Source organism: Chroicocephalus ridibundus, chromosome 11 (genome assembly GCF_963924245.1).
Source record: "Chroicocephalus ridibundus chromosome 11, bChrRid1.1, whole genome shotgun sequence".
Classification (NCBI taxonomy): Eukaryota; Metazoa; Chordata; class Aves; order Charadriiformes; family Laridae; genus Chroicocephalus; species Chroicocephalus ridibundus.
Window position 1 is genome coordinate 17445091 of NC_086294.1, and position 23374 is coordinate 17468464.

At 49.9% G+C, this 23374-nt stretch overlaps 2 protein-coding genes across 3 annotated transcripts in view; both read right to left on the reverse strand.

The window, feature by feature from the left end:
- Window positions 1–3197: 3197 nt before the first annotated feature.
- Window positions 3198–10384, reverse strand: LOC134522091 (uncharacterized). Of its 2 annotated transcripts, none has more exons than XM_063349391.1 (2): window positions 10289–10384; window positions 3198–6158 (listed from the first exon to the last, which is right to left on the reverse strand). In XM_063349391.1, exon 2 carries the CDS (start codon window positions 6154–6156, stop codon window positions 5176–5178), a length of 981 nt encoding a protein of 326 aa, XP_063205461.1. In that variant the 5' UTR covers window positions 6157–6158; window positions 10289–10384; the 3' UTR covers window positions 3198–5175. The 2 variants fall into 2 exon arrangements, with proteins under 2 accessions (XP_063205461.1, XP_063205460.1); XM_063349390.1 differs by lacking the exon at window positions 10289–10384 and adding an exon at window positions 7855–8173.
- A 6758-nt stretch (window positions 10385–17142) lies between these two features.
- Window positions 17143–23374, reverse strand: part of ADAMTS2 (ADAM metallopeptidase with thrombospondin type 1 motif 2) — a 187866-nt gene continuing 181634 nt past the window's right edge. The window contains exon 22 of the mRNA XM_063349132.1: window positions 17143–22263. Within this exon, the coding sequence (XP_063205202.1) occupies window positions 21800–22263 (464 nt within the window). The 3' untranslated portion in view covers window positions 17143–21799. The remainder of the gene's footprint in view (window positions 22264–23374) is intronic.

Below are 23374 nucleotides of genomic sequence, written 5' to 3' on the forward strand. Positions count from 1 at the left end.
GCCAGGTAAGCTCCAGCCGATGCTCCATCGAGTGTGCTGGAAAGATATAAGTCTTGCAGCCCGGCACCGCTGGTCTCCTGCACAACACCGCTTTCTCTCCTGCACATTTGTGACCAAGGGAAAAATAACGGAACGTTCAGCTAAACTCAACTGACTTTTAGTTGTCATATTCCACCATCAGATGAGATGTGGCAGGCTCCCTGCCGGCTGCTTCTGCTTTCACCTCGCGTGACCGCCCCGCTTTGCAGAACCGAGACTTGCTGATGGCGGAGGGGAAAAGTCGCTGCAAGTTGTGTGAAGTGCAGGCGGATAAAACGTGGTTAACACACGGTTTTTGCCAAGCTCCCAGCAGGCTGAGGGGCTTTCAGCTAGATTAATTCAAAAGCAAAGACAAGAAATGATTGACAAAATGCCAACACACGCACACAAATAAATAAACTAATAATTTGATTTCCCTCATCGGCTGCTATTAGAAATCTGTGCTTTAAATGCAGCAGAAAATTATTCCCGTTACAAGCCCATCCCAAAGCACTTAGAGGTTCCCTTTGATTTTAAATGGCATTTGGTCAAACATTATGTAGCAACTAAATGGTATTCCAAAAATGCCCAGTTTTCCTACAGCTCCTCACAACAGTCCTCGGAATCGTTGCCTCCAGGAGCATTAATTCCAGGAAGGCTGCGATTACCAGGAACATTATCTCTGTATTTACACAACATGTATTTTGCATCAGCTCTAGCTCGTGCCAGGCAAATTAAGTTATGCTTGAGAATCCCAGAGCACGGAAAAAGGCCACGAGCCCAAGATGTGGTGCTTCAGGACTCAGCACCGCTGTCAACTGTGGCCCACATAAGTGATGCCACCCACAAAAACACATGTGGGCTCTGGTGAGCGAGGCAGAGCGCGGTGCTCGAATGATCTGGCTCTTCAAATACAAGCAGAAAAGCTTTCAGCCGTCATTTCAGATTGCTCTTCTGCCTGCGGTTACAGCTGCAAATGCAAAGTGCTTTGCCATTAATCGCGTTGCTGATGGGACATACGAGGTTTTCATTCAAAGCTGAGGGATTCCTGCTTAGTCACTAAATGCAGTTTAACTTCATTGTGCACCATTTATCATTACTTTCCACCTAGGAAGGCTCAAAGTTAATTAAAATATGCCCTCAACAAGCAATTAGGCCCAATTGCAGGCACTTCAGGGCATGGCAAAAGCCTGATGCACCATCCACGAAGCCTCTGCTTTAAGCCCCTGAGTTCTGCCGGGGGCTTGGGTCTGATCCCCGTAAATTAGGCACCATGTTTTCTCTTGGAGCTTTTAGAGTTGGATTTTTTTTTGTTAAAACATAAATAGTTGCTTTTATCCTAACTTCAGGCTCACATTTAAAGACCCTTTTTTAGAAACTGGTTTTGCCAACCTCGCTCGGCGCCTCCTGCATCTCCCGGTTCTTGTGCAGCCCGTCAATCTGCCCCAGCTCGTCTCTGGGCGTTTGTTCCCTCACCGAGAGCGACCCGCTCGTCACCTACCCCTGTCCGTAATCACGCTGCTGGCTCGTATTTTAGCTTCTGCTCAACATCTGTCTTCCCGGCTGTGGGTGCTGGCCCAGAGGCCCCTCCTGCGGTGGGTGGGGGTCTCCATGTGCTGCGGCTGCTGCAGGAGTTTCTCAGCTGCTTCTGCATCGTACAGGTCTAATCATCAGAAACCATTAACGAGGCTCATGGAGCTTTTTCTTCCTCACCTTTGATTTGACCTGATCGGTATCTTTGCCGCTTAAAAGACAAGCATTTGAGGGAAGAGTGGGACAGTTCTGTTTCTACCTCGCCGTCTCTGGTTTGTAAATTCTGGTCGTGATTTTCCGTGTCCAACTGCATTTGCTGTTTGCAGCAGTAAAAGGCTGCATGATCATGCAAGCAAAATTGCATGTTAGCCCTTGGATTGCTTGTGAACCGGTTGCGAAGGCTGAGACTGAAAGCTGCCGGTGGGATTTGGATACCAATTCCCCATTCAAATTAATCCAAATCCCTTTGGCAGTTCTGGTGATCTCAATAAATGAGGTTTTTCTGCCAGTGACTTCAAATGCAGAGGCTGCCATGAGATTGGCCATGGAAGCAGCATGGCTTTTATCTCACTCCGTGACCTAAATTCCTAGATAAGGTATTCTTTATTGTCTGGGAGCCCTTCGGAACAGGCCGTGACTTCTGCAGGTTTATCCCGACTGCTGATTTCTCAACCACTCTTTTGTATAGAGGAAAAGAGAGGGAGCGCTTCCCAGTGGCCCCAGGTGTGCATCCATGGGGCAGTACGGACACTAAAGCAGGGAACAGGGAGGAAAGGGCTGTATAACTACATGCCATGTCACCGCGTCCAACGCATCCCGTTTATTTCCCTCTGGTAGGACTGCAGGCTCCCTCGGCAGCTCTCGGTCGCCTTCTGGGGACCCGCGGGGCTGTTGCAGCAGCCGACGCCGGCAGCAGCGGGGCGAGGGGCTGCCCCACACACCGGCTCCTTGCCCAGCCCGCCCAGAGCGTCCGCGGGAGATGGATGGTGTTACACAGCTGCAAAACTGCCTCATCCCGGGAGCTGTTGCAGCAGTTAATTGCCCAGCGACTTCACAGGGGCTGACGTGCTCGTTCCCAACAAAGGTGATGGTGGAGAAGGGGAGGGCTGTGCTTTTCAAGATAGGATTTATCGAGTCTGGGGCCAGACTCTTTTCAGTGGTGCCCAGTGACAGGACAAGGGGCAACAGACACAAACTGGAACACGGGGAATTTCATCTCAACATGAGGAAAAACTTCTTTACTTTAGGGGTGGCAGAGCCCTGGCACAGGCTGCCCAGAGAGGTGGTGGAGTCTCCGTCTCTGGAGACATTCCAAACCCGCCTGGACGCGTTCCTGTGCCACCTGCTCTGGGTGACCCTGCTCTGGCAGGGGGTTGGACCGGATCATCTCCAGAGCTCCCTTCCAACCCTGGCCATTCTGTGATTCTGTGATTGCCTGGGTCCTGGGCACAGAAGGCCTGACCCTGGCAAGGCAGAAAAGCTTTGCAAGGCATCGGATGTGTGGGGAAAGGGCCTGGGAGCTGGCTCTGTTGGTGGCCTGGTGGGATGAGAAGGTGTTTGGGTGGCGAGTCATAAGCTCATGTGCTGTGGACCAGCCCTGCACTGAGAATAGTCACCTGTGGTTCTGCAGTAACGGAAACAGCAGCTCGATGTAACGGTTTTATTTGTTTTCTCTGTCAAAAGCAGTGATACATGCAGTTGGCACAAGACTTGCTAGGCATTAGTGTCATAAACATTCACACAGAGAGAAACTAAAACGTCAGCAGGGCAATGAGGACAAGCATCATTGAATCCCGGCATTAACCTGAGAAGGAAGGGAAAGATGCGGAGGCAGAGCAGGCCGGCACCTCCCTGATCCAGCTCTCTCCATCGGCTCTGACAAATGCTGGAGCCACCTTCACTTTTGTTCTTGCCACGGGGCTAGTTCAAAAACGAAGACGAGAAGCAGTTCAGCTCCACAGCGCTAATGAGTTTCAACAGGAGAAGAAATATTTGAGGTAAGAGATGTGGGAATGAGAAGCTTGAATATGCTCACCTTTTGATCCTCGGGCGTATTTACACTCGTGTTGGTACTGAGCAGAAGTTGCCTTCTGATTTAGTCTGCTTGAGGGTGGTTGAGAAGTCACTTGCGAGCCTTTGTATAATTGCAGCTTTCCGGTGGTATTTCCCACCTTAACCGCGGTTGAACAAACAGCCTGGTCCCTCTGCTCTCCTCTGTGCCAAAAAGATGTATTCCCAGTAGTAGTAGTAATAATCACGCTAGTATTGCTTTGCAGTTTTCTCACCTCCTTCTCTTGTCTGGCTACGGAGAGTGCCGTAGTGCGGTACCAAACGCGGGTGCGCGCGGCCGTCCTGCCCGCAGCAGACGCTTCTCTGGGTGCAGATGTCTCCGCGCAGCAGCGAGGGATGGCCGTGGCCACGTGCTCACCGCACCACGCTGGGACCGCGCAGCAGCGCGGGAATGCTTCTCTTCCTACGGGCACCCCGTGCAGCACTAACATCAGCTGCATTGGCTCATACGTGTGGTGTGCTGGGGGGTTGTAACATGCACGTGTGGGTTTTTCACGTTGCGGTCTCACAGCAGCAGGCGAAGCACAGACAGCAGCGTTAGCACGGCCAGGTAGGCGAGAACACAGAAGCACAGATAGGAAGGGAAACCCAGAAATGATTGTTTTACGTTCGGGTCCCGTGAAGGCCAGCCCGGCGTCCCCAGGCTGTCCCTCAGCCGAAGCTGCTCTCCGCGTGGTGCCGCTGAGCCTGCGGAGCCCCCGCGAGCTCCTGGGGCTCCCACACCCCCGCAGCACACGCTGGGGGTGCCCACGGTGCACGGCCCGGCTGGTGCGGGGGCGACGGGGCAGAGACCAGCGCGATACCGGGGTTTTTTAGAGGTGGCATCACAGGTTGTTACAGCTCCAGGAGAGCCGCAGCGCTGGCGCCTGGCTCTCCTCCTGCCAAGGGTGAAGCAAGGAGTGACGGTAACAGGGTTGTGCCAGGGTAAGCAAGAGGAAACCCCCCACCTGGAGGAGTTTTGATATTCTCGATGTTGCCCTCTAGCAAATCCTCATAAAAGACTTCTTATATTTTTTTAAAGATATTTCTTTGCGGTACTGCACTAACAGGTGACCTACCCAGGGTCATTCTGGTGTTGACGGTGATCTATAGCGGGTCTCCTAGTGAACGTATGTGTCACAGAGAGCACACGCAGGATTGTCCAAGCATCGGTCAAAATGTTCCTTTCAGAATAACTTTACCCAGGTGTGGGCGACGTCTGGCTGTTTGGCATTTGCCGGAAAACACCAGTAGTCTGATGTTCCCGCAGATCTCTTCTCCTCCAGAGCAGATGGGGTTTATATTCTCTGCTTTTCTCCGTGCTCAGGGCAGTTCTGGGCAATAGGTGGGGGGAGATGCTTTATGAGCTGTTGCCTTTCCAGAATGAGAATCAGTTGCTGTTTCCTTAGCGGATGAGACTCTGAATTGTGCCTTTGCCCACTGACGGGGGATATGATGGGTCGCTAAAGTCTGCCCGACTTGCATGCACATTCAAGCCATGTTTTCTGTGTAAGGACTCCAGGGAGAGCTTCTAGTTATTTCTTGTGAATAAAATTATTCTGAGCAGCTACTTCTTCACACTTCAGCGATGGCTGGGAGCAAACAAGCTTTTACCTTTGCTTCTTTCCAGATGCATCTGTGCTCTGAAATCCAGTTATGGATCACGGCTTTTTTAGCTACCTGGAAGCACTCAGAGTATCTCTGCTTAGTGGGGACACCCCCCGTTGCATTTTTGTCACATTGAGGAGTTTCTCTCCCTTCTTTTTCATTGGCGCCTGCTGTATTGAACAAACAACTCTGCTTCCTTACAGAGCAGCACAAGACTGGGTTTCCCAGCAGCTTCCCTCTGGCTGAGCACGGCGAAGGCTCCTCACCAGCGATGAACACGGAGCCGTCTTCTTTCTGACTCAGGTTACTCGCTAAAACTGCTCCCTCCTCTCCTCTGGGACACCTCAGCTCCAAGCAGACCGCTTCTTTCTGCACTGGTCTTGGGGAGGGAAGTCTTGGAAAACTGAACACTCGCGGCGAGTTGGGGTTCCCTGTGGCTTTGTCTTTCATGGTTGGGGGATGAAGTTCACTGTTGGGGAAGGAAGAGCTGCACTGGGAGTAACCAGTGCTGGAGCTTTTACCGTACAAAGAAGCCTTGGAGGAGCAGAGCTTTCCTGCGTGGGTGTAAATCTGTGCCAGGGGGTCCTCTCTGGACCAGAAGTTGGCTTCCGCGGGGGTGACTTTTCTCAGCGGCACCACATTTGAGATGAAATTGGTCAATTTACATTTTGACATTTCCTGCTGTGAAGGAGACCATGACCTGTCATCAAGGGTCTTCGGGGTTTTTCTGTCCTGAACCTTACGGATGCTTTCAGGAAGGCCCGGGAAGGTGGGTCTGGCGAGGTGGCAGATGGATTGAGCGTAGTCATCACTGGAGTACGCGTCTGGGCTGGCTGCAGTGCTTCCAGTGCGCTTTGGGTTGCTGGTTGAATCTTCCATCGCTTCCTCGTGGGTTTCCCGTATGGTTGGGAGAGGCTTTGAAAGATTCAGTCTTATCCGGGGTGCCATGGCTGCAAAGAACAGACCAGACATGATCAGCATGTGAAAGTCAGGTAAAGAAATTCAGGGCTTGTTTCTGTGGAGTCCGTGCTACCTCAGCCACCTCGTGTTTTCTTCTGGCAAACAGTGGTGTTTAGAGCAACTGCATTTTTAAAGTTTGCTGGCGGTACTTCTATATCCATGGCTTCATACCCATGCATACAAAAGAAGCCAAGTGATTAAGTGCAGTAGAAAATTAAAGGTTCGTTAAAGAGCTCAGCAGCGGCGCTCCCTTCTGAAGCAGCGCAGGGGGCCGGCAGCTGCAGCAGCGTGGTGCAGGGACGCTGGCTCCTCTCACTGTCCGGCTGTACCAGCAAGGGACAAACTACTCTCCTTACTTAATACCCCCCCGCGGGTTGGTTCGCTGTAACAGGGCTCTGACTTCACGTAGTGTCCGAACAGGCGAGAGCTGATCTCAGCAGGAGAGGAGCTGACCTGCCCCCATGGGGACCGTCCCTGAGATAGTGACGTTACAGCTGATCTCTCCTAGAAGCCGTAGGTGACAGTGTACAAACGTGTTCGTTTTTGTCTCTGCCAGTGGTTCACAAACGTAGTTATGGAGTGGTAGAGCCTTCCCTAAATGCTTACGTAGAGTCAAAGGGATTTAATTCATGTCCCTTATATTCAAATAGCTATCCTCAGCTCTTTTTAGGATGGATTTCCATCAAATTTCTCCCACTAATCAAGTAAACCTTTTTGTACAAATATTTCCTGTTACAGTGTTTGCAAACTGGACTGATTTTTTTTTTTCCCCCTCTCCAAATACTCTCCCCTGTGCTTTGCTTATCTCCCCTTCTGGCAGAAAGGACCACATAGTCTGGATCCATTTTTAATTTTTTTTTTACTATCCCCCTCCAATGGAATTTGTATGTGAATAATCTGCCGACACAATATAGCTTTGTTGTGTGACTAAACACGAAAGTGCTTTGCTGGCTATTTTAATGCCTTGCTTGTCATTGCTGGAGATAAATCTGGCTTTGTTGAACCTCCCTGCGAAGCTGCAGCTCGCGTTCAGAGCACCATGAGCAGCTCGCGCCGAGCCCGGGGCAGAGCTCGGGGGTGCCCATCCCTCCGCAGCCACTGCTGGCTTTTACTGGTTTCCATCTCAGGTGCTATCGGTAAAGTCAGCCAAGCTGGGATTTGCTGGGCTGAGAGCAGGAGGTGCTTGTTTTAAAGCTTATGGCCTTTTTATTTCCTTTTTTTTATCCTGTCTGCTCCTTTCTTCTCATTTTTTTAAGCATTAGGGCTTGCTCCTCCGCCTTCCTTCCCGCCCCTTGCCCAGGCTCGGCTCAGTCACCCGCCCGTCCTGCCCTGGCATCGAGGGGGCAGCCGGATGCTTCAGATAATGTTGGGTTAACTTATGATAGCGCTAATCGTTAACTAAGTCCTGTTAACGTGCCCTTCCTCCGGAAGGAAATTAAATTACGTATTTACAATAAAACTCTTCTGATGAGGTGTCTCGGTGCCAGCCCGGACGCCATCCCCTTCACCGAGGTCACCTTCCCACCCACCATCCTGCCGGCACGCAGACAGCGGGACCCCCCCAGCCCCGCGGCCTCCCCTCCCGGCCACGCCTGGAGCATCCCGCACCCATCCTGGCTCCTTCCCAGCAATATTTGGGAGGCAGCCTGCCTCCAGACCCCAGCTTTGGCGACGGCCTCCCCTTACCTGCGCTGCTGCCGGGTGCGGACAGACGGGCGGCCTTCAGCTCCCGCGTCTCTCCCTCTCCCCGTTTTCAGGGCAGAATATGTGCTGTCTAAAACTAACCCGAGCATCAGGCTCCCTGCCTACAGTCAGCTGATTCCGCTGCCTGTTTTGTTGCTGTTGCTAAATATAGCCCGCTGGCTGCCTGCCCTGCCGAGAGCCCGCATCTGGCCAACGCCGCGCGGCATCGGCACAGCGAACGGGCACCGGGGAGGCAGGGCCACCCTGTTCCCAACGGGACGGTCACGCCAAATCCCTGCCGCTCCGCTGCCTTCTTGTATTTCCCCCCGTGTGAAAGGCGAGCGCGGTGCCGGGGTCGTGCCGCAGGAGGGGCTGCCGGCACTCTGAGCTGGGGGGGGTGTGAAAAGAGAGGACATAGTGCTGTCATATTTCATTGCTGAACGGTGAATCCTTGCATTTTGAGCTGCTTTTGCTCCTTCTCTGCCTCATTTCACAAGCAAAAATCACGCTGCTTTGGCAGGTTTGCCCAAGAGGGCGGGGGGGTGCTTGCAGCATCCTAATCGCTGCTCGCCTCCCTCCCCGCTCCCAGTGTTGTGCCGAGCCGTGCACCCAGAGATGCGGTGGCACCGGCAGCCCTGTCCCCCCTCCGGCTCCCCGCTCCAACGCCCCTCTCCCCGCGGCCCCCGGCATCGCCCCGCTGTGTCTCGCTGAGCCGGCGCCCGCCGAGCCAGACCACGGCAGTGCGTGACGGCAAACTGCTTCGCCAGGAGGAGCGGGCGACCTCGCGGGTCTCTGGGCAGCAGGGATTTGTCTTTGTTTTCTGGTTTATTAACACGCTGCAAACTGATTGCAATCCCAGGACAACCCCAGTATCCCTCTCCTGCAGCATCACGTTGGGTGGGGAGGTGAGTTGTTGTTCTGCAGCAGAACCTCCCTTCTGCTTTTATTTCCCAGCTCTGACCTCAGAGGGAGCCCCGATGGCTGCTGTTCGTTAGCGGGGAATAGCCACGCTGCCCAACACCCCTGGGTGACCAGGGACAGGAGCGTGACTGCCCTTCTGAACCTTGCTGCTCCCCATACGACTCTCCTGAGCTGCTTGGAGGGATGGAAAGAAAAGCAGAAATCCTAGATTAAAAATCACCGCTTTTGTTTTAGCACAAATATTCTCAGTGTTGCCAGCGTTCAGGCTGGAATTGGCTCTGGCTGCTGATCTGGTCCCCCAAGCCCACATTCATCATCCAAGCTCTCTCTTTATCTCCAGTGGAAAGAAATAAGCAGCTCAAAAGACTTGTGCATCCCTTCAGGAGACGGTTCAAAGCAGAGATTATTTGCTTTCTGGAGACATCCATTGCTTGGCATTTAAATATAAAAGGTGTGCAAGCTTAAGCTGTTTGTCTGGACTTCTGATGCCAAACAGATGAATGTAGCTCAACCTTCACGCATTGACTTTGCTAACAGCCATGACCAGCTGGGATCACGCAGTAGTAACAACTTACAGCTTAGATTTCTCCTTCTTGCTTGCAGGCACCATAATTACCGTTAAATGGAGGAAAAAAAATGCACCTTAGACCCCAGATACTGTAAGCAGCTGCAGTACAAAGCTTGGGAAGCCATTTCATGAGGAAACTCACTGATCTGGCAAAAAAATTCCACATGCGATGTGCATGGATACATTCTCTTTATAAAGCTCTTTGAGGTCGTTCCCTTCTCCTGGAAATTCCCTCCTCCCGGCTGGAGACGTCTCCTCAACAGCCGCATGGTCCGACGGAGCAAGTAGAACCGTGGCCGTGCAAGGTGCCAGGCTGGCCGTGGCCACCCCCTCTGCGATGGCAGCGGAATTAGGAAAACATCATCTCCAGGGCAATTTCAGGCTCGGGGTTGGGTTATCAGATGTCTAACAAGGTCGGGGCCTCTCCTAAAGCTTTTCCATGTCGTCACCCCTCTGCATGGTTTTGGGGGTGTCACGGCAGCCTCCCCTGGGAGGACGGGGCTGCCGAGACCTTGCACCCACCCGAGAACTTCTGAAGTGATCAAGGTCCTCACCAAATGTGGTCAGGTAAGATGTTTCTTTATGAAACTACACTAAAAATCTGGGTTTGCAATAAAAATCCCTCCTATCTATTGAAATTAGTTTCTTCTAGAAGTTTGGTGTTACTGTAGGAAAATCACATTTACTCGAATCGCTGTTATTGGAATTACTCAGTAATTACCCAGTATAACTTATCTGTTTTCTATCATCTTTTTTACATTGTTGGTGATATGAAGATTAAAATATAAATTTAAAAATACCAGATACAGCTTAAAAAGTAGCTATCATTAACCAAATATAAATTACAGGAATACCTCTTTTTTTTTTTTCCTTTATCTCAACCACAGTTCAGTTTCCTCCTTCCTCAAGCGGCTGCTCAAAACACGTTAATTAAAAAAGAAGATGCACCTTTGAGCGCTGGTTTGTCTCTTCACAAAACTGCCGTAGGTTTCTTCCCAGCCCTTCTGAGGATGGCTCTGGTGAAACCATCCCGGTCTCCTGTACTTATACTCCCCCGAGAGCGCGGTGAATCAGCATTCCTGAGTGCGTGAGAACCGTAACCAAATGGGATTAATGGCAAAAGAAAACAGCAGCAGCGGCGCCCGAGCTGCCAAGGAACACACGAGTTATTAATTCTGCAAGGCTTGGTTGATCTAAACACTGCAGAGTTAATTTTTTGTTGCTTTTTTTGTTTGTTTGTTTGTTTGCTAGCTTTTTTTTCCCGTGCTTCCAGTTTTGGGCAAGCCTTGTGTTCAAACGGCTGAGCAGAGTTGCACAAGTGCAACAGGCAGCTCTCCTTTGGGCATTTTTGAAGCTGGTCGATGCTGGGATAAACAAACCAATTAATCTTTGGGAGCCTTAAATGAATACCGCAGTCAACTCCCATTTTGAGTATTCTCAGGAAAAACACTCTTGATGCCAAACGGGGGCTGTGGGACGGCGGCAGCGCTGCTGCCGAAAGCCACCGTCCACCTGATGGGGCACGAGCACCGCCAGGGCTGCTTCATAACTAACTTCTGCTTCGGAATATTGCAAGGAATATTTATGTGGGGGGAGTGGGAGGGGAGGGAATCATCTCATGCTTTCCAGAGTAATGAATCTGTACAGGAAAGGTAAAAGAGTAACAGCCCCTCCAGCCCGGTTTGGCAAAGCCATACCCCCGCGGGAGCCGGGGAGCCGCTGGCCCCACTGCCTGGATGGGGTCCGACGCGGTGGCACCGATGTGACAGCTCAGTGATGCCGCGCTGCTGCTCTACTTGTGCCTGCGGTGACACAGCCGAGCCCTGGGCACCGGGGCACGGGCATCACTGCCTGGGCTGCGGCAGCAAAGTCCCAGTTTGAAAGAAATCCCAGTTTTGGAGCTCCCGCACTGGGAGGCCGTGCCTGCTGCCAAAACCGGGTCAAAAAGACACTAAACAGAAGGTCCTTTCCCTTCACTTTGTGATTACAAGGTCTCCAAAGGGACATTTAGGGTGCCAATTTCAAGCATTCCCAGTAACCAGTAGAACTGTAAATTCACTTTTTTTATAACTTTCTTTTTCTTTTTCTTTTTATCAAGCAGTTTTTGGCCTGGTTGGAAGTTCTCTGCCTCTGCCCCTCTCTGCCCTCTGCTCCTCCTGGAGCAGCCGCAGCGCCCAAAGGCGCCGGCATCCCAAAGGGACGGCCACCAGCCCACACACATGGTCCTGCCACACTCCTGCCACCAGAAACAAGGCTTTTTGGGTAAACTAGCAAGTATTGTGACTGGCGCATGATTGGAAAACGATGCCACATTGCTCCCATGCTGCAACACAGTACCTAAACCCATGTCAGAGCGTGCCAGGAAGGGAGCAGCGTTACTGCCAGGCTTTGCCGTAGCGTCGGCTCTTGCTGGGGACGGACACGGGGTTAGCGTGACCCTGAGCCTCTCCACGCCTCGGTGCAGTGAGCTGCTTCTCTCCAGCATGTTTGTCATTAAAAGTTTGGGAAAGGAAAACAGTTTGACCCAATTTCTGCCAGATTCCAGATGACTGGTTTCGTGTCCTCCAATTACATCCCCCAGCCCGCTAACCTCCAGTGTATTACAGCAAGCAGCCGCTCCGGTACGCAGCGAAGATATTCCCGTGAAACATTAATGAGCTGTTTTCCTATTAACTAGACGGGGCTGGGTTAGAAATGTCGCACCCACAGCTGTTGCCTTGACGGCAGCTCACATGGTAACTGGCTTTCCTGCGAGAGACGTCCCGGTTGCTGTGCAGGCTGCGTTACTGCCGCCCGTCGCCGATTAGCACAAGGCTGGTGTGCAGGAGCTGAGCTCTGCGGCCGGCTGGGAACACTGGTGGAGACCTCCGGGGAGGCTCGGAGTGATTTAGGCACTCCGTTTCCTTGGGATTTCAATTAAGCTTGGAGAATGACTCCAGGGAGCCTTTGCTGGGAGTTTCTAGGCCCTGCTGGTGTCAGGGGTCTGCAGCCTGGCTCTCGTCGTCGCCGGCTCCCGCGGCCGGCAGAGCTCGGTGCCACGTGGGCTTTATTTTTAAAGTACTTTGGAGTCTCAGAACGTGCAAATGGTGGAGGCTGCTCACTGGTGACTTCCCGTGGGAATTCAGCCCAGGATATTTATTTGAAATAATATAAATATTTTCATATTTATATATGAATTTATATATATATTGATATTTTCATATTTATATTATTACTCTTCTGCACAAAGTTACATTGTACCTTTTTATGCCTGCGCTTTTCCATACATCATTTTAAATTACAGAAATGCACATCCAGACTCCGACCAAACACCTGACCCTCCCAAAGGGCCAGAGCGCTGGTGCAGTTTTCCCCGTGTGGATGCCCCAGGGAGAGGTTGGGAAGCCGAGCGCTGCCCGCTGTGGCGGGGCTGGCTGAGGACACTGTGCTGCCGTTGTTGAGAGCTTTCTCCTGCCCGGGGTCCATGAAAACCCCCCTCCCGCCGGCAGCCCGGGGTGCTGGGTCACTCTCAGCGCTCCCTGATGCTGGAGCCCGGGAGGGTGGCCCTGGGGACGCTGGCGGTGGCCGGGAAATCTGTACCAAGGGAAGCAGCGAGCCGTGCAAATGCTGTTACCTATTACAAGTAACAGCCTCTTTCCTGCCGGCCAGGCCTCGCAGAAGAATTGTACGTCACTTGTGTAGCTCCTTTCCAACCCCCTCTGGCCGTGCTGGCAGGGGGAAGGGGGTTAAACGCGCCGAGATCCTGATCCACCACTCCTCGTGCTGAAAACAAACCCAGACGGACCACGGTCGGAGCACAAACACGCCGTGCAGAGGAGCGGGTGCCTGCTCAGCTCCCGGGAAAGCCGCGTTTGCTTCCCTCTGCTCTGAAGAGCTCAGTTGCACAGAAGTCCGGCTTTCCTTTTTCATGGGATCTCCATCCTTTAAATACAGAGATCAATTTCCTTTTGGAAGCTGTCCCGGTCAGTCCTGGAGACCCCCAGTACAGCTCACAAAGGACACAACAATCCGAATAAACCTGCTGTAAATGACTTCTGTAGCATGGGAGATTGTTTGATCACAAACAACTGCAGGAACATCCCAGTTATTTGCAAACAGAAAAAGGACCCCGTTTTGCTGAATAAATGATTTATTACAAACTGCTCAGCATTTGGCTGCTAATCCGAGCTGCCGGCTCACCCAAGGCAGGCTCATCTTCCCACAGCTGTTGCATTTCTTTAATAAAAGAGCTTTGCCTGATTAAAAAAATTGCAAGACCGGTTTAGGATAACCCTCAGTGGAAAACCCTGCAACGTTACTGTCCTCTAAACTCTCTGTTATCAGCTGGGCTGTGTCTAGGACCCCTAAGCGATAGCACACCCAGAAAATAACTTAATTCTTGAGCTGTTTTCTGTGGTTTGGGTGGAGGGGCTGACCATGGCTCTGTTTCTCCACTGCTGCTGTCTGTGTTTCTCTCCCGCAGGCTTCATGCTTGTTCTTTAGCCCCGGGCTGCTGGTAAGGCAGGGACGGCAGTACAACAGCATCTTCCAGCACATCACACTGTGGTGGGGACCGAGCTGAGTGGGTTTTACTCCATCTGGCCCTTCCGGCCGCCCCGGGACGCAGAGAGTCCTCATCACCAGACAGAGGGATCTTTCCACCCTGGTACCAAAGTCCAGGCTGTTTCATAACCGTACTTCTTGTACCCTGCCACCATCTAGTGGTAACTCAGCTGGAAACTCTGCGTCCGGAGATGCGAAGCAGCCTGAGCAGGTCCTCCGTCGCCCGCCTGGCGGGAACCCAAGCTCTGCTCAGGGGTAGCATGGACACGATCTGCAATTTCGTCGTGTAAGGCCGGTGGGAGCACTCTGCTGATGAAGCATAAAACCCCACAGATTAACTATGATGAGGTTTCTCCCCCATGTGTCATCCTGCCCTGCTGCTGGCCATAAGGAGTTTTTAGAAGTGCGCTTGCGCTTGATGTGGTTCTGTGGCTCCATCACTTGGGTCCCTGCTCGGCTTTGGAAAGCTGCGGAGGAGGGAAGGCTTGTGGAAGGGTGGTGGGGTGGGATGGTGGGGGAGCGCAGGAGAGCAATGTGTACGTACACACACACACACACACACACACACAGCTCCAGGCATTCAGCCCCCGGGAGGGCTCTGCACCATTTGTTGCCCCCATGAGCAAAGCCAAGTGCTGAGCCCGCAGCCCCCGGGCAAGTGGCTGGAAATCACCCTGCGCCCTCCCTGCTGTGCGAAGGGGTGCTCGGATTGGCACGGCACTTTGGAGGAGCTACCTTCTGCCTGGTGTATTTGAAAATAGCCCAAGAAACTACTTTCCTGGCCCACAATTGCTTTTTTTTTTTTTTTTTTGATTTTTCAGAGAGCACTCAGCAGAGCCAACCATGAGATTCCCCAGCTGTTTGCTCGTTTCTGCACCAGCAAGTTGTGAGTCCTTCTCCCAAGACCTGGATATTTGCTCAGGGAGGCTCTGGTTTACCAGCACAGGATCCTTGCTCGGCCCACGCTGCTTCTCACTGGTGTTAGTGGGATTGCAAGCGGATTTGGGCGGGTTCTGCTGGGAAACTCCATCCCTAGCCCGTTCCTCCTGTCTTTGCTGAACCAGCTGCCCCCGGGTAATCCTGCAGCACCGGTGACTGCCCACGAGCAAGGGATCCCCTTGCACAGGAGGAAGGCGAGTATGCACACACATAAATTAACCCATGCCGTATGTCAAAAAGCTGATCCCCCACAATGCCCAACACCAGCCCCTGGCAGTCTCAGCAGTGCACTGGCCCATTTGATTTCTTCCCAGGGCCAGAGCTGTGGTTCCCATGAAGACAGAGGGGGTCTCCCCTCAACAACTCCTCCGGATGGGGTCCTCAGGCACAGAAGAATGAGGTTGCAAATGTTGAGACCCCTTTGGCAGCGCGATGCATGCGTTTCGCATTTAGCTTACAGCTTGCTGCCAGCGTATCACATGTGGTGGGTTTGCTTTTGGGAGGGGATGTGTGGAGCCAGGCACGGCTTCGTGTTCAGGAACAGGCAAAACACCAGCGTTTGGTGTTTGTGGATGCTGCAGAAGTAGGATACTGTACAGACATTGTCTATGCAAACAAGACGGAGCGGTCTCCTTGCAGATTCTGTCTTTTAGGATAATGTTTTCTTTCCTTCCACTGCCAGAGAGCTCCTGCTTTGATGCTCACACTGCACTCCCCTGGGTAAATGAATCCCAGCTAGTGATGTGCTCGGTGGTGTTTAACCTGCTGTGATCCGGCACGCTCTGCAGTGCCAGGCTTCCCAGAAGGAATTTGTTATCTGCAATGAGCCCAGAGCTGGGCCACTCGATTCTGGGGGCACAAACATAATGCCTTCAACTGGATCAGGCCCCTGGAGCAAGCCCTCCCAGTGCTGTTCCCAAAGCACAGCTTCCCAGGCTCATCCAGCCCCACGGCAGGTACCTGCTTCCATCTTCAAGCACGCTTGGAGAAAGAGGTGTTAAGCTGTCATGGGCTTTCTGAAGCAGTGACAGTCCTCCAGCAGGCCCCAGGGGATGACCACAATATTTCCCCTTAGAGATAAGGTAAATTTTTAAGTTAAAAAAATTCTGCCGCGTCCCTTTGCATTTGGCATCACTCCCAGGCCAGGGAAATGGTGCTCAGGAACTTTGACACCAGGAGCAGCCAGAGCCACCCCGCAGGGCTGTGTGTCTGTCTGCCGTCCCACATGGGCACCAGTCATTGCCCGCGTCTGAAGAATAGAGTGAAAGGGCTAAAAAGCTGATGTAGACCAGGAGAGGAAGAGATGGCTCCTGTAATTGTCATCTTTAGGCATTTCAGACAGAGAGAGGAAGACCGGGGGCGAGGAGGGATGAGCCCACTGTGGGTGTTTCTCGTGTCTGGGTCTGGATGCGAGACCCCTTCCCACGGCCACTCTAAAAATCTCCAAATCTTTGGGTTGGGAAAGCAAAAGCCAATTCAATATAACCCTTGTCACAGCTGTAAATCAGATACTGCACGAATTGTCACAGTAAATGAAACCCAGGTCTTGGCTGCTCCGCGGTTTTATCAGGGCATTTAAGTAAGTAAATGTCTTTTCCATATTGAAAATGCTGAGGTGGTTCGTTAACTGATTAAAGAACATGTTGGACTTGAATGCACTGCGTGGTGCTAACTGAATAATCAAGGTAAGCGGGGACCTTTCAAATCCTCAAGCAACAAAATTCAATTAGATGGGAGAGATTCAATTATGCTTTAAAGGGAACCTGGCTACAAGCGCGCAAGATACGGCAGGAAAATGTATGCAATATAATTTCATGGAAAAGAGCAATTACTTTATCAATAAGACACGCAAAGTGAAATTTGCTCATCAGTCCTGAATAGAAGCCCAGGTAACAGAGCCTTTTAAGGAGACGATACACGGACCAGGATGGATTTCAGCCGAATGTAAAGGCTGAGAGCCTCAGGCAGGTTTAAGTGATTTGGATTGATTTCTGTCCAGGTATCAACTGAGGTTTTGGTCCAGTGACTTCATGATATTTGGCCTTGGATAACGGATGTTGTAAGAAGGATGTAGGACTTTGGCAGTAAGTGTATCCCAATCCCTCTTCATTAAGATAAAGTTTTAGAAATTCAATTGGTTTTGAGCCTGAAGATGCTGATTCTATCTCCCCCAGCATCTCTGCATAACGTTACGTCAATGAAAAAAGCACAGGGAAAAGTCAAACACTTTGCAAAAGAACACAGACATTTGAATTTAATAAATTATAAAATTAAAGATTCTAATTTGTATATACATTTTTAATATACAAGAAACGGCTATTTATTGCAATTTCTGTTAAGGCATATGTAAGTGAATGGAAGTTGCATATAGATACTCAGATGAACATAGCTAATACTGTGCATTGTAGGTGAGTAAATAAGACATTAAATGCATTACGTAATAAAATAAAACATAAGACCCTTTGAGTACTGGTAAAGCACCATTTCTAGAATTCTCAAAATATCTGAAAGCATTCTATGGAGATGTTGTGAGACTCTAAATATTGAATGGATATATGAATATAAAAAGTGATGCATTCATACTAGATTACAGATTTTTTTAAAGGAATGTTGGTGAAAAAAATGGCAGTAGACTCGAGCCAAAGGAACCGGAATTGGTTTGGGATCTCTTTTTTTTTTTCATGAGGGGCTGTCACTTGGATTTTAAGTTTAGACCAAGAGAAAAAAATGACAATTTAGAAAGCTGTGTACTTGCATGGTTAGATCACAAAATGCATTGCTTAATGGGGGCACATTGCTTTAGCTCTCACATCTCTGAGACGGTCTCTGCAGGAATGTATTTACTTATAAATCTGTTTTCGTTTCTAAGGATTAGGTTACATTAGACTACCACTCTCTGCTCATTATGTCTCAAAATGCAGGACTTGAGCAACAGCAAAATGGTTACAGAAGACGCACTACGATGATGCTCTTGCCCACTTACAGCATTGTAGAAAAGAGGAAAGAGTTGTCAGAGTTCAACCAGCCAAAAAATGACCAAAATTTCAACTGCATGACAAGGAACGAATCTCAGCTGAGAGCAAAACCCCATCTATTGCCTTGGGCTGCTTTATCAACAGAGCTCTGCTCTGTGTTTTCCTGTAGGAGTGAGGTACGTGTTCTTAGGAAACCACCATCATGGGGAACTGCTAAAAAAAATACCTTCCGAAAAACTCATGCCAGCTTGAAAAGAAGGTACCTTTCCTGAAGAGACTTTTTCTTTTTCCCCTCATACAGCAAGACTGTAAAGAGAAGGCAGGTGGTGGCTCTGCTCCATAAGGAGATGGACCAGTCTCTATCCATCCGTGTCTCACTGTCTTGAGCAACCTAGACTGAAGCTGAAACATTCCAGTGTTCCCCAAATAACAGCTAGAGAAACAGTCAGTAGAAGTAAAACCATCGAGAAATAAATTAAATTAAATCTCCCCAAAGGTGAGACTTAGAAGGGAGCAAGCCCTTCCTAAATGCAGATGCCACTAGGCATCACATCGGCTCCCTAATGAACACCAGACCTAGCGTAGCACCACACCAGCCTTCTGGGAGGCTGCTCCTGCTCCAAAGGGCAGCAGAAGTTTCCACCTTATCTGGAAAAATGCTTTTGGTTTGTTTGATTGCAAACTGACTTACTCTGGAGAAAGAATGAAGCGGTCAAGTTTCTGAACTTTGAAGCAGCTTTCCAAGTTCAGCCAGGGTGTCCATGCCGCGTGTGAGCGAGCGAACCCCTGCGATTGACCTTGCCCAGCCTAAAGCAGCCCTGGCCGCTGGGAGACGCAGCTGGAAACACTCCGCACAGAACTGCCCAGTCCTTTTTAAACATTGAGTCTCCGCACTGGAACAGGACTGTCCTCCTGCTGTTTGCAGAAAGGTCACTTGAAGCTGCATCAAATAAATTCCTGCCCCACCTGCCCCTGGGGCACGACTGAGAAGTTCTTTGGACAGAAGAGGTTATTCGTAAGATGGCATTTGAGCCTTGGGCACTTCCTCCTGTGGCACTTCTTCGCATTCCCTGGTTGACTAAGCCTATTCCTGATGTTAAGGAAGAACAGAAGCTGTTAGATGGGTTATCTCAGGCTTCTGGAGGTCAGAGAAATGGGTCTCCACAGAGTCCCAGAGAGTAAGACTGGTACCATTCAGGTGGCAAACTTCTACCTGCCCACCTGCATAACGTCAAGCTCCAACCCCTCTCCACCCTTGGGTTTGCGAGGGCTTTTCCTAAGTTTACCATATGCTTGGATGTGCTTTTAGGCTATGAAAAAGCTGGGGGTTGTGGCTTATTTTTATTGTCCACAGAGCTAAAAGCAGGATAGTAACTTGAAGGGGAAAAGATGAGTTTTACACCAACCACATCTGGGTAAAGGAAATGTGGAAGGCAAGAAATACTCACTATGTCTACAGGCTGGGAGCCCGGCTACAGCTTGTGTCTCCCATGGCACAGCAGCTGGAATGATGTTGATTTAGACACGTCTTCCTTGCTTATAAATAGCACGGTGGTTTGGGGTTTTTTTTCCCTTCAGAGCTCACTACTACTTTGTTCTGTCTTTGCTCTGTGACCTGACCCTACGCTGTTACTAAAACTTGTCCTGTATTCGGGCAGCCACAAATCCCTCAGCAAAAGGCTCCTGGGGCCAGCGCCGGGCTCGTCCGTGCATCGTGGCTCTGTAACCGCAGCAGGCCACGGAGCGGGGCTGGGGCAAGTGAAGGCTACCATGCGGGCAACTAAAGCCAAGCAACCTTCGACTGCAGGAAAATGCTCGGTCTCTCACAAGTTAAAGACTGAGGTGAGACTCCTGCCGCTGCCCCAGCCAACTGCTGCTCAGCGTTGCCAAACCATGGAGCTTTGGTTTTACTTTTCAAAACCAGATTACTTTGCTGCTTGCGCTGGCCGCGGCTTTCACATCTGCAGCCACGTCTGCTTGGCCCAGGAGATGTTTCCTTGTGCTCTGGATTTTTACCAGGCCCGTTATGCTGCTCGGTCTTCACAGTCTTCAGTGTAACTCCCACCCCATACCATCTGAGCTGGTCCTAAACACTCACCCAAGTGTATCACCTTCGTCTTCTGCAAGAAGGGATGCTTGATGCCATGACACCAGCTGAAAACATTCCTCCTCTGCTTTGGCTAGCATCTCCATAAAGTATTTTTCTTAAACCAGGTCTTGTTCTTCCAAGACTTGTGGCCACGGTTCAGGCCAGAGCAGTTCAACATCTCAGTGCTCCTGCAGGCTCTCGCCTCCTTTCCAGCAGGACCAGCTTGTTCTGAAGAGGACACCGGGCAGCTCGCTCAGCCATGGTGCTCGAGGGCAGAAGGCAGGGTCGCAGGAAGCCACGTGTGGTTCACCTTGCAATACCTCTGAATCTCTTTGCCAGCAGCCAGGCCACAAAACAGCTTACACACTGCTGGAAACTCAGCACATTTCCAATAATTATGTGACTGTACATACAGGCTTATGGCTGGCGCTGCTTCAAACTAAGACCAGCTCAGGCTGGAGGATGAGATCTTATTCTCGGACTGGAAAATCTGAACTAGGAGCCATCAGACCTCCCTAGCGGTAAAAGGAGGATTTCAGGGAAGCTCTGGGCTCTGCAGGAGGTTTACCAGCAAAGAGGAAACAAATGGAAGAGTCCGAGCCAGGAGACAGGAGAAAAACTGCTCAGATGCCACCCAGAGCAGGAACCAGTGCAGGCCGTCTCTGCGGTGTTAGACCCAAGCTGAACTCATCGTCTGATCTCCAACCAGGAACTCAAAATGACCTATGAAAACCATGATGACCCTGAGGGGAAAGGAAGTACTCAAAGGGTTGTCAGGTTACACCTCCTAAACTTTCTAGCAGACCTGGTACTGCGAGTACCCCTGTGTGTGTGTGGATGGAAGGGCAATTGTTCACTTCTGCACCAATAAAGCTGTCCTAAGGAAAGGAAAATCATACAAAATTATTTCCTCTGAAATAACCTCATCTTATGGGAGAAAGAAAAACCCCACATGTTTTCTCAACAAAGCACCAAAGAAAAGACAACAAGAATCCAGTCATCTTTAAGTTAAACAGTATGTGGGTAGAAAAAAAATCAGACCAATAAAAAAAGCACCAACCAACAAAGATCACTGAGGCTGTTGTATGACAGGAACTTAAAGGCTATAAAAAATATGGATAATTGTAAACAGAAAGACTAGGATGTTGTCAGTCCAAGTTGGCCGGATCTACCCTACTAAATGTCTTGCATGTATTCAAAAGTTTCAGAGAATCTTTTGAAACTGTTTATGGAAATATGTAAACTACTGTTTGCCTTTTTTTTTTTTTAATTTACACATAAATATGTGGCTACAGAATTTGCTCTATATTTTCTTACGCAGTCCCGGTTAAGAAAGCTATGAAAGCACATGCCTGGCTGTGACCGCAGGGGCAGCTCTGCTAAAGTCAGCTAAACTTCGTCTGGCACATCCTTAAGTACCTTCCTGAACCGGGGGCTGAGAAAGTGCCCGGCTTTATGCAACGCACACAGAAGCATCACAGGATTGGTGACCGCCTGCTTGTCAGCGTTAAAGGGATTTATTATGTCTTGGGACCTGTTTTCCTCCATCCTAAGTGTAACTCCCATTACTATTCCCAAGCAGTTTTACACAGGCATAGAAGACTTAAAAGAGCCCATAAACAAGAAACCTGCTCACCTGGCCTAGGTATTACGGTTTGACTGGATTCAGTGAAACGCGGTAATGATATTGCACTAATACTCTACCGTACCCTGTAAACCTAGCCCTCAAAGTGTTCAGATTAGCACTTATGAAACAATCTGTCATTTCCATTTATAGTAGGCTTTAGAATTTGGCATCTCTGCCATAGCACCGCTTTGATTTTTCCCCATTTTTAGTCTCTACGACATGGGCAATATTATGATGTTGGTAACATCTCTATAAGAGAAAAACGTTGTTTGTGCCATATTTCCATTTTAGTTTATTTTCCTAAGAGTCTCTTTTTTTCTTTTCTCAGCAATCAGCTCCTGAATTCTTTGATTCCTTGTCCTTTCATAAGGTATCCTCCTCCGTGTAATGATGTTGTGCTGCGATACTTCGTTATCCAGCCCGTCGATTTTATAGGGAACATCCACCGCATTGACTTCTGGGTGCTCCTCAGTTGCATTGGAAGGAGGTGCCCGTGCTTTGGGAACAAGAGGAGGGCTGGTGGCAGACTGCGTGGTGGACACTCCCACGGGAGGGCTGAGGGTTGTCAGGAGCTCCTCCTCAATGACATTATTCTTATTTACGTTAGAACCAGTTACATTGCCGTCCTCTGTTATGTTGCTGTACATATTACAGGACTTGCAACACAGCTTATTGTAACCGGGAATCGAGCAGTAACGGGAGAGAACCTCCATGCGGCAAAACATTGACTTGTCTCCTTGACAATGATCTTCTGAAAGAGAAAAAGGGAACAGATAAATAAAGAGCATCATCACATTAATCAGAAAAAGAAACACAGCTGAAGCTTTGGCAGCGGGCAGAGGGTTTTGGTATTTCAAGTGGGATGGGAAACTGGCAAATGAGCCTTCTATAAGCAGAAGCAGGCTTAATATTAATCCTAAAACTCGACTCACTTCAAGGGATGCAAAAGCTGATCTGAACTCTTTGTACCAGCCCCATCCATGCTATAGACCACAACACTAATTTTTGGCTTCACATTCTGCAAGTGCTACCCTGAAGACTGCAGCCACGGCGACGTGCGTTCCTGCCACGCTTCGAGTTCAAAACACACCAATAGTGCCGTCTTGCTGCTAAAGCTACATTAAGCCCCCAGAAAGTCATCAAGGTTTATACTGAGAAACCTTTCCCCCCTCCCCTCACTCCTTTTAATGTTTTTCTGCAATCTAACAGTGACTAACCATGGTCAGGGTAATTTATATTTATCTGAACTGCCTCAAGAAGTCAAGTCTTATTTCTATGTGTACCGTGCAACTCTCAGAATTAATCCAGCTCCCACGGGAGTGATTTTTTTCGCCAGGTACCTCTATTCTGAAAACACCAGCATTGCCTGAGCATGTCCCTTGCTCGAGAGAAAAGTTGTGCATTTAGCATAAGGCTTTTCTCCTCTTCCTAAAAGGAAGCTGATATTTTCAGGACAACAAACTCCAGTGCGATGGAACCAAACCAGTTCACTAACAACTGGGAGACCCAGTAACAAGTCCTGATTTTTGTGTCACTGACTGGAAAACTGTAATAAAAGAGACAGAACAATAACTGATAGGTTTTAAGTTGTCGATAGCTGTTATGACAATCTGCACTGTAATACAGGTGTTAGGGCAGATCCTGATCTTGCTGAAATACGGGTGGCAAAATGTAGGCTAAGGGGTTAAAGGGGAGCCGGTCAAACTGTTTTACTGCCTGAGAAACATTAACAGATGTTCAGAGATTACTCAAGCCCTTGTGATTTCTGCCCAGAGGAGGTAGAGGACCGCATGAATTGGCAGCGGATGGATGGTGATGGGCTAGCAAGCTTGGAGAGAGGGCTACCTGTCCTCCGTCCTACA

Excerpts from the sequence above, each read along its gene's own strand:
- LOC134522091 (XM_063349391.1), bottom strand. The coding sequence starts at position 6,156 with ATGGCACCCCGGATAAGACTGAATCTTTCAAAGCCTCTCCCAACCATA.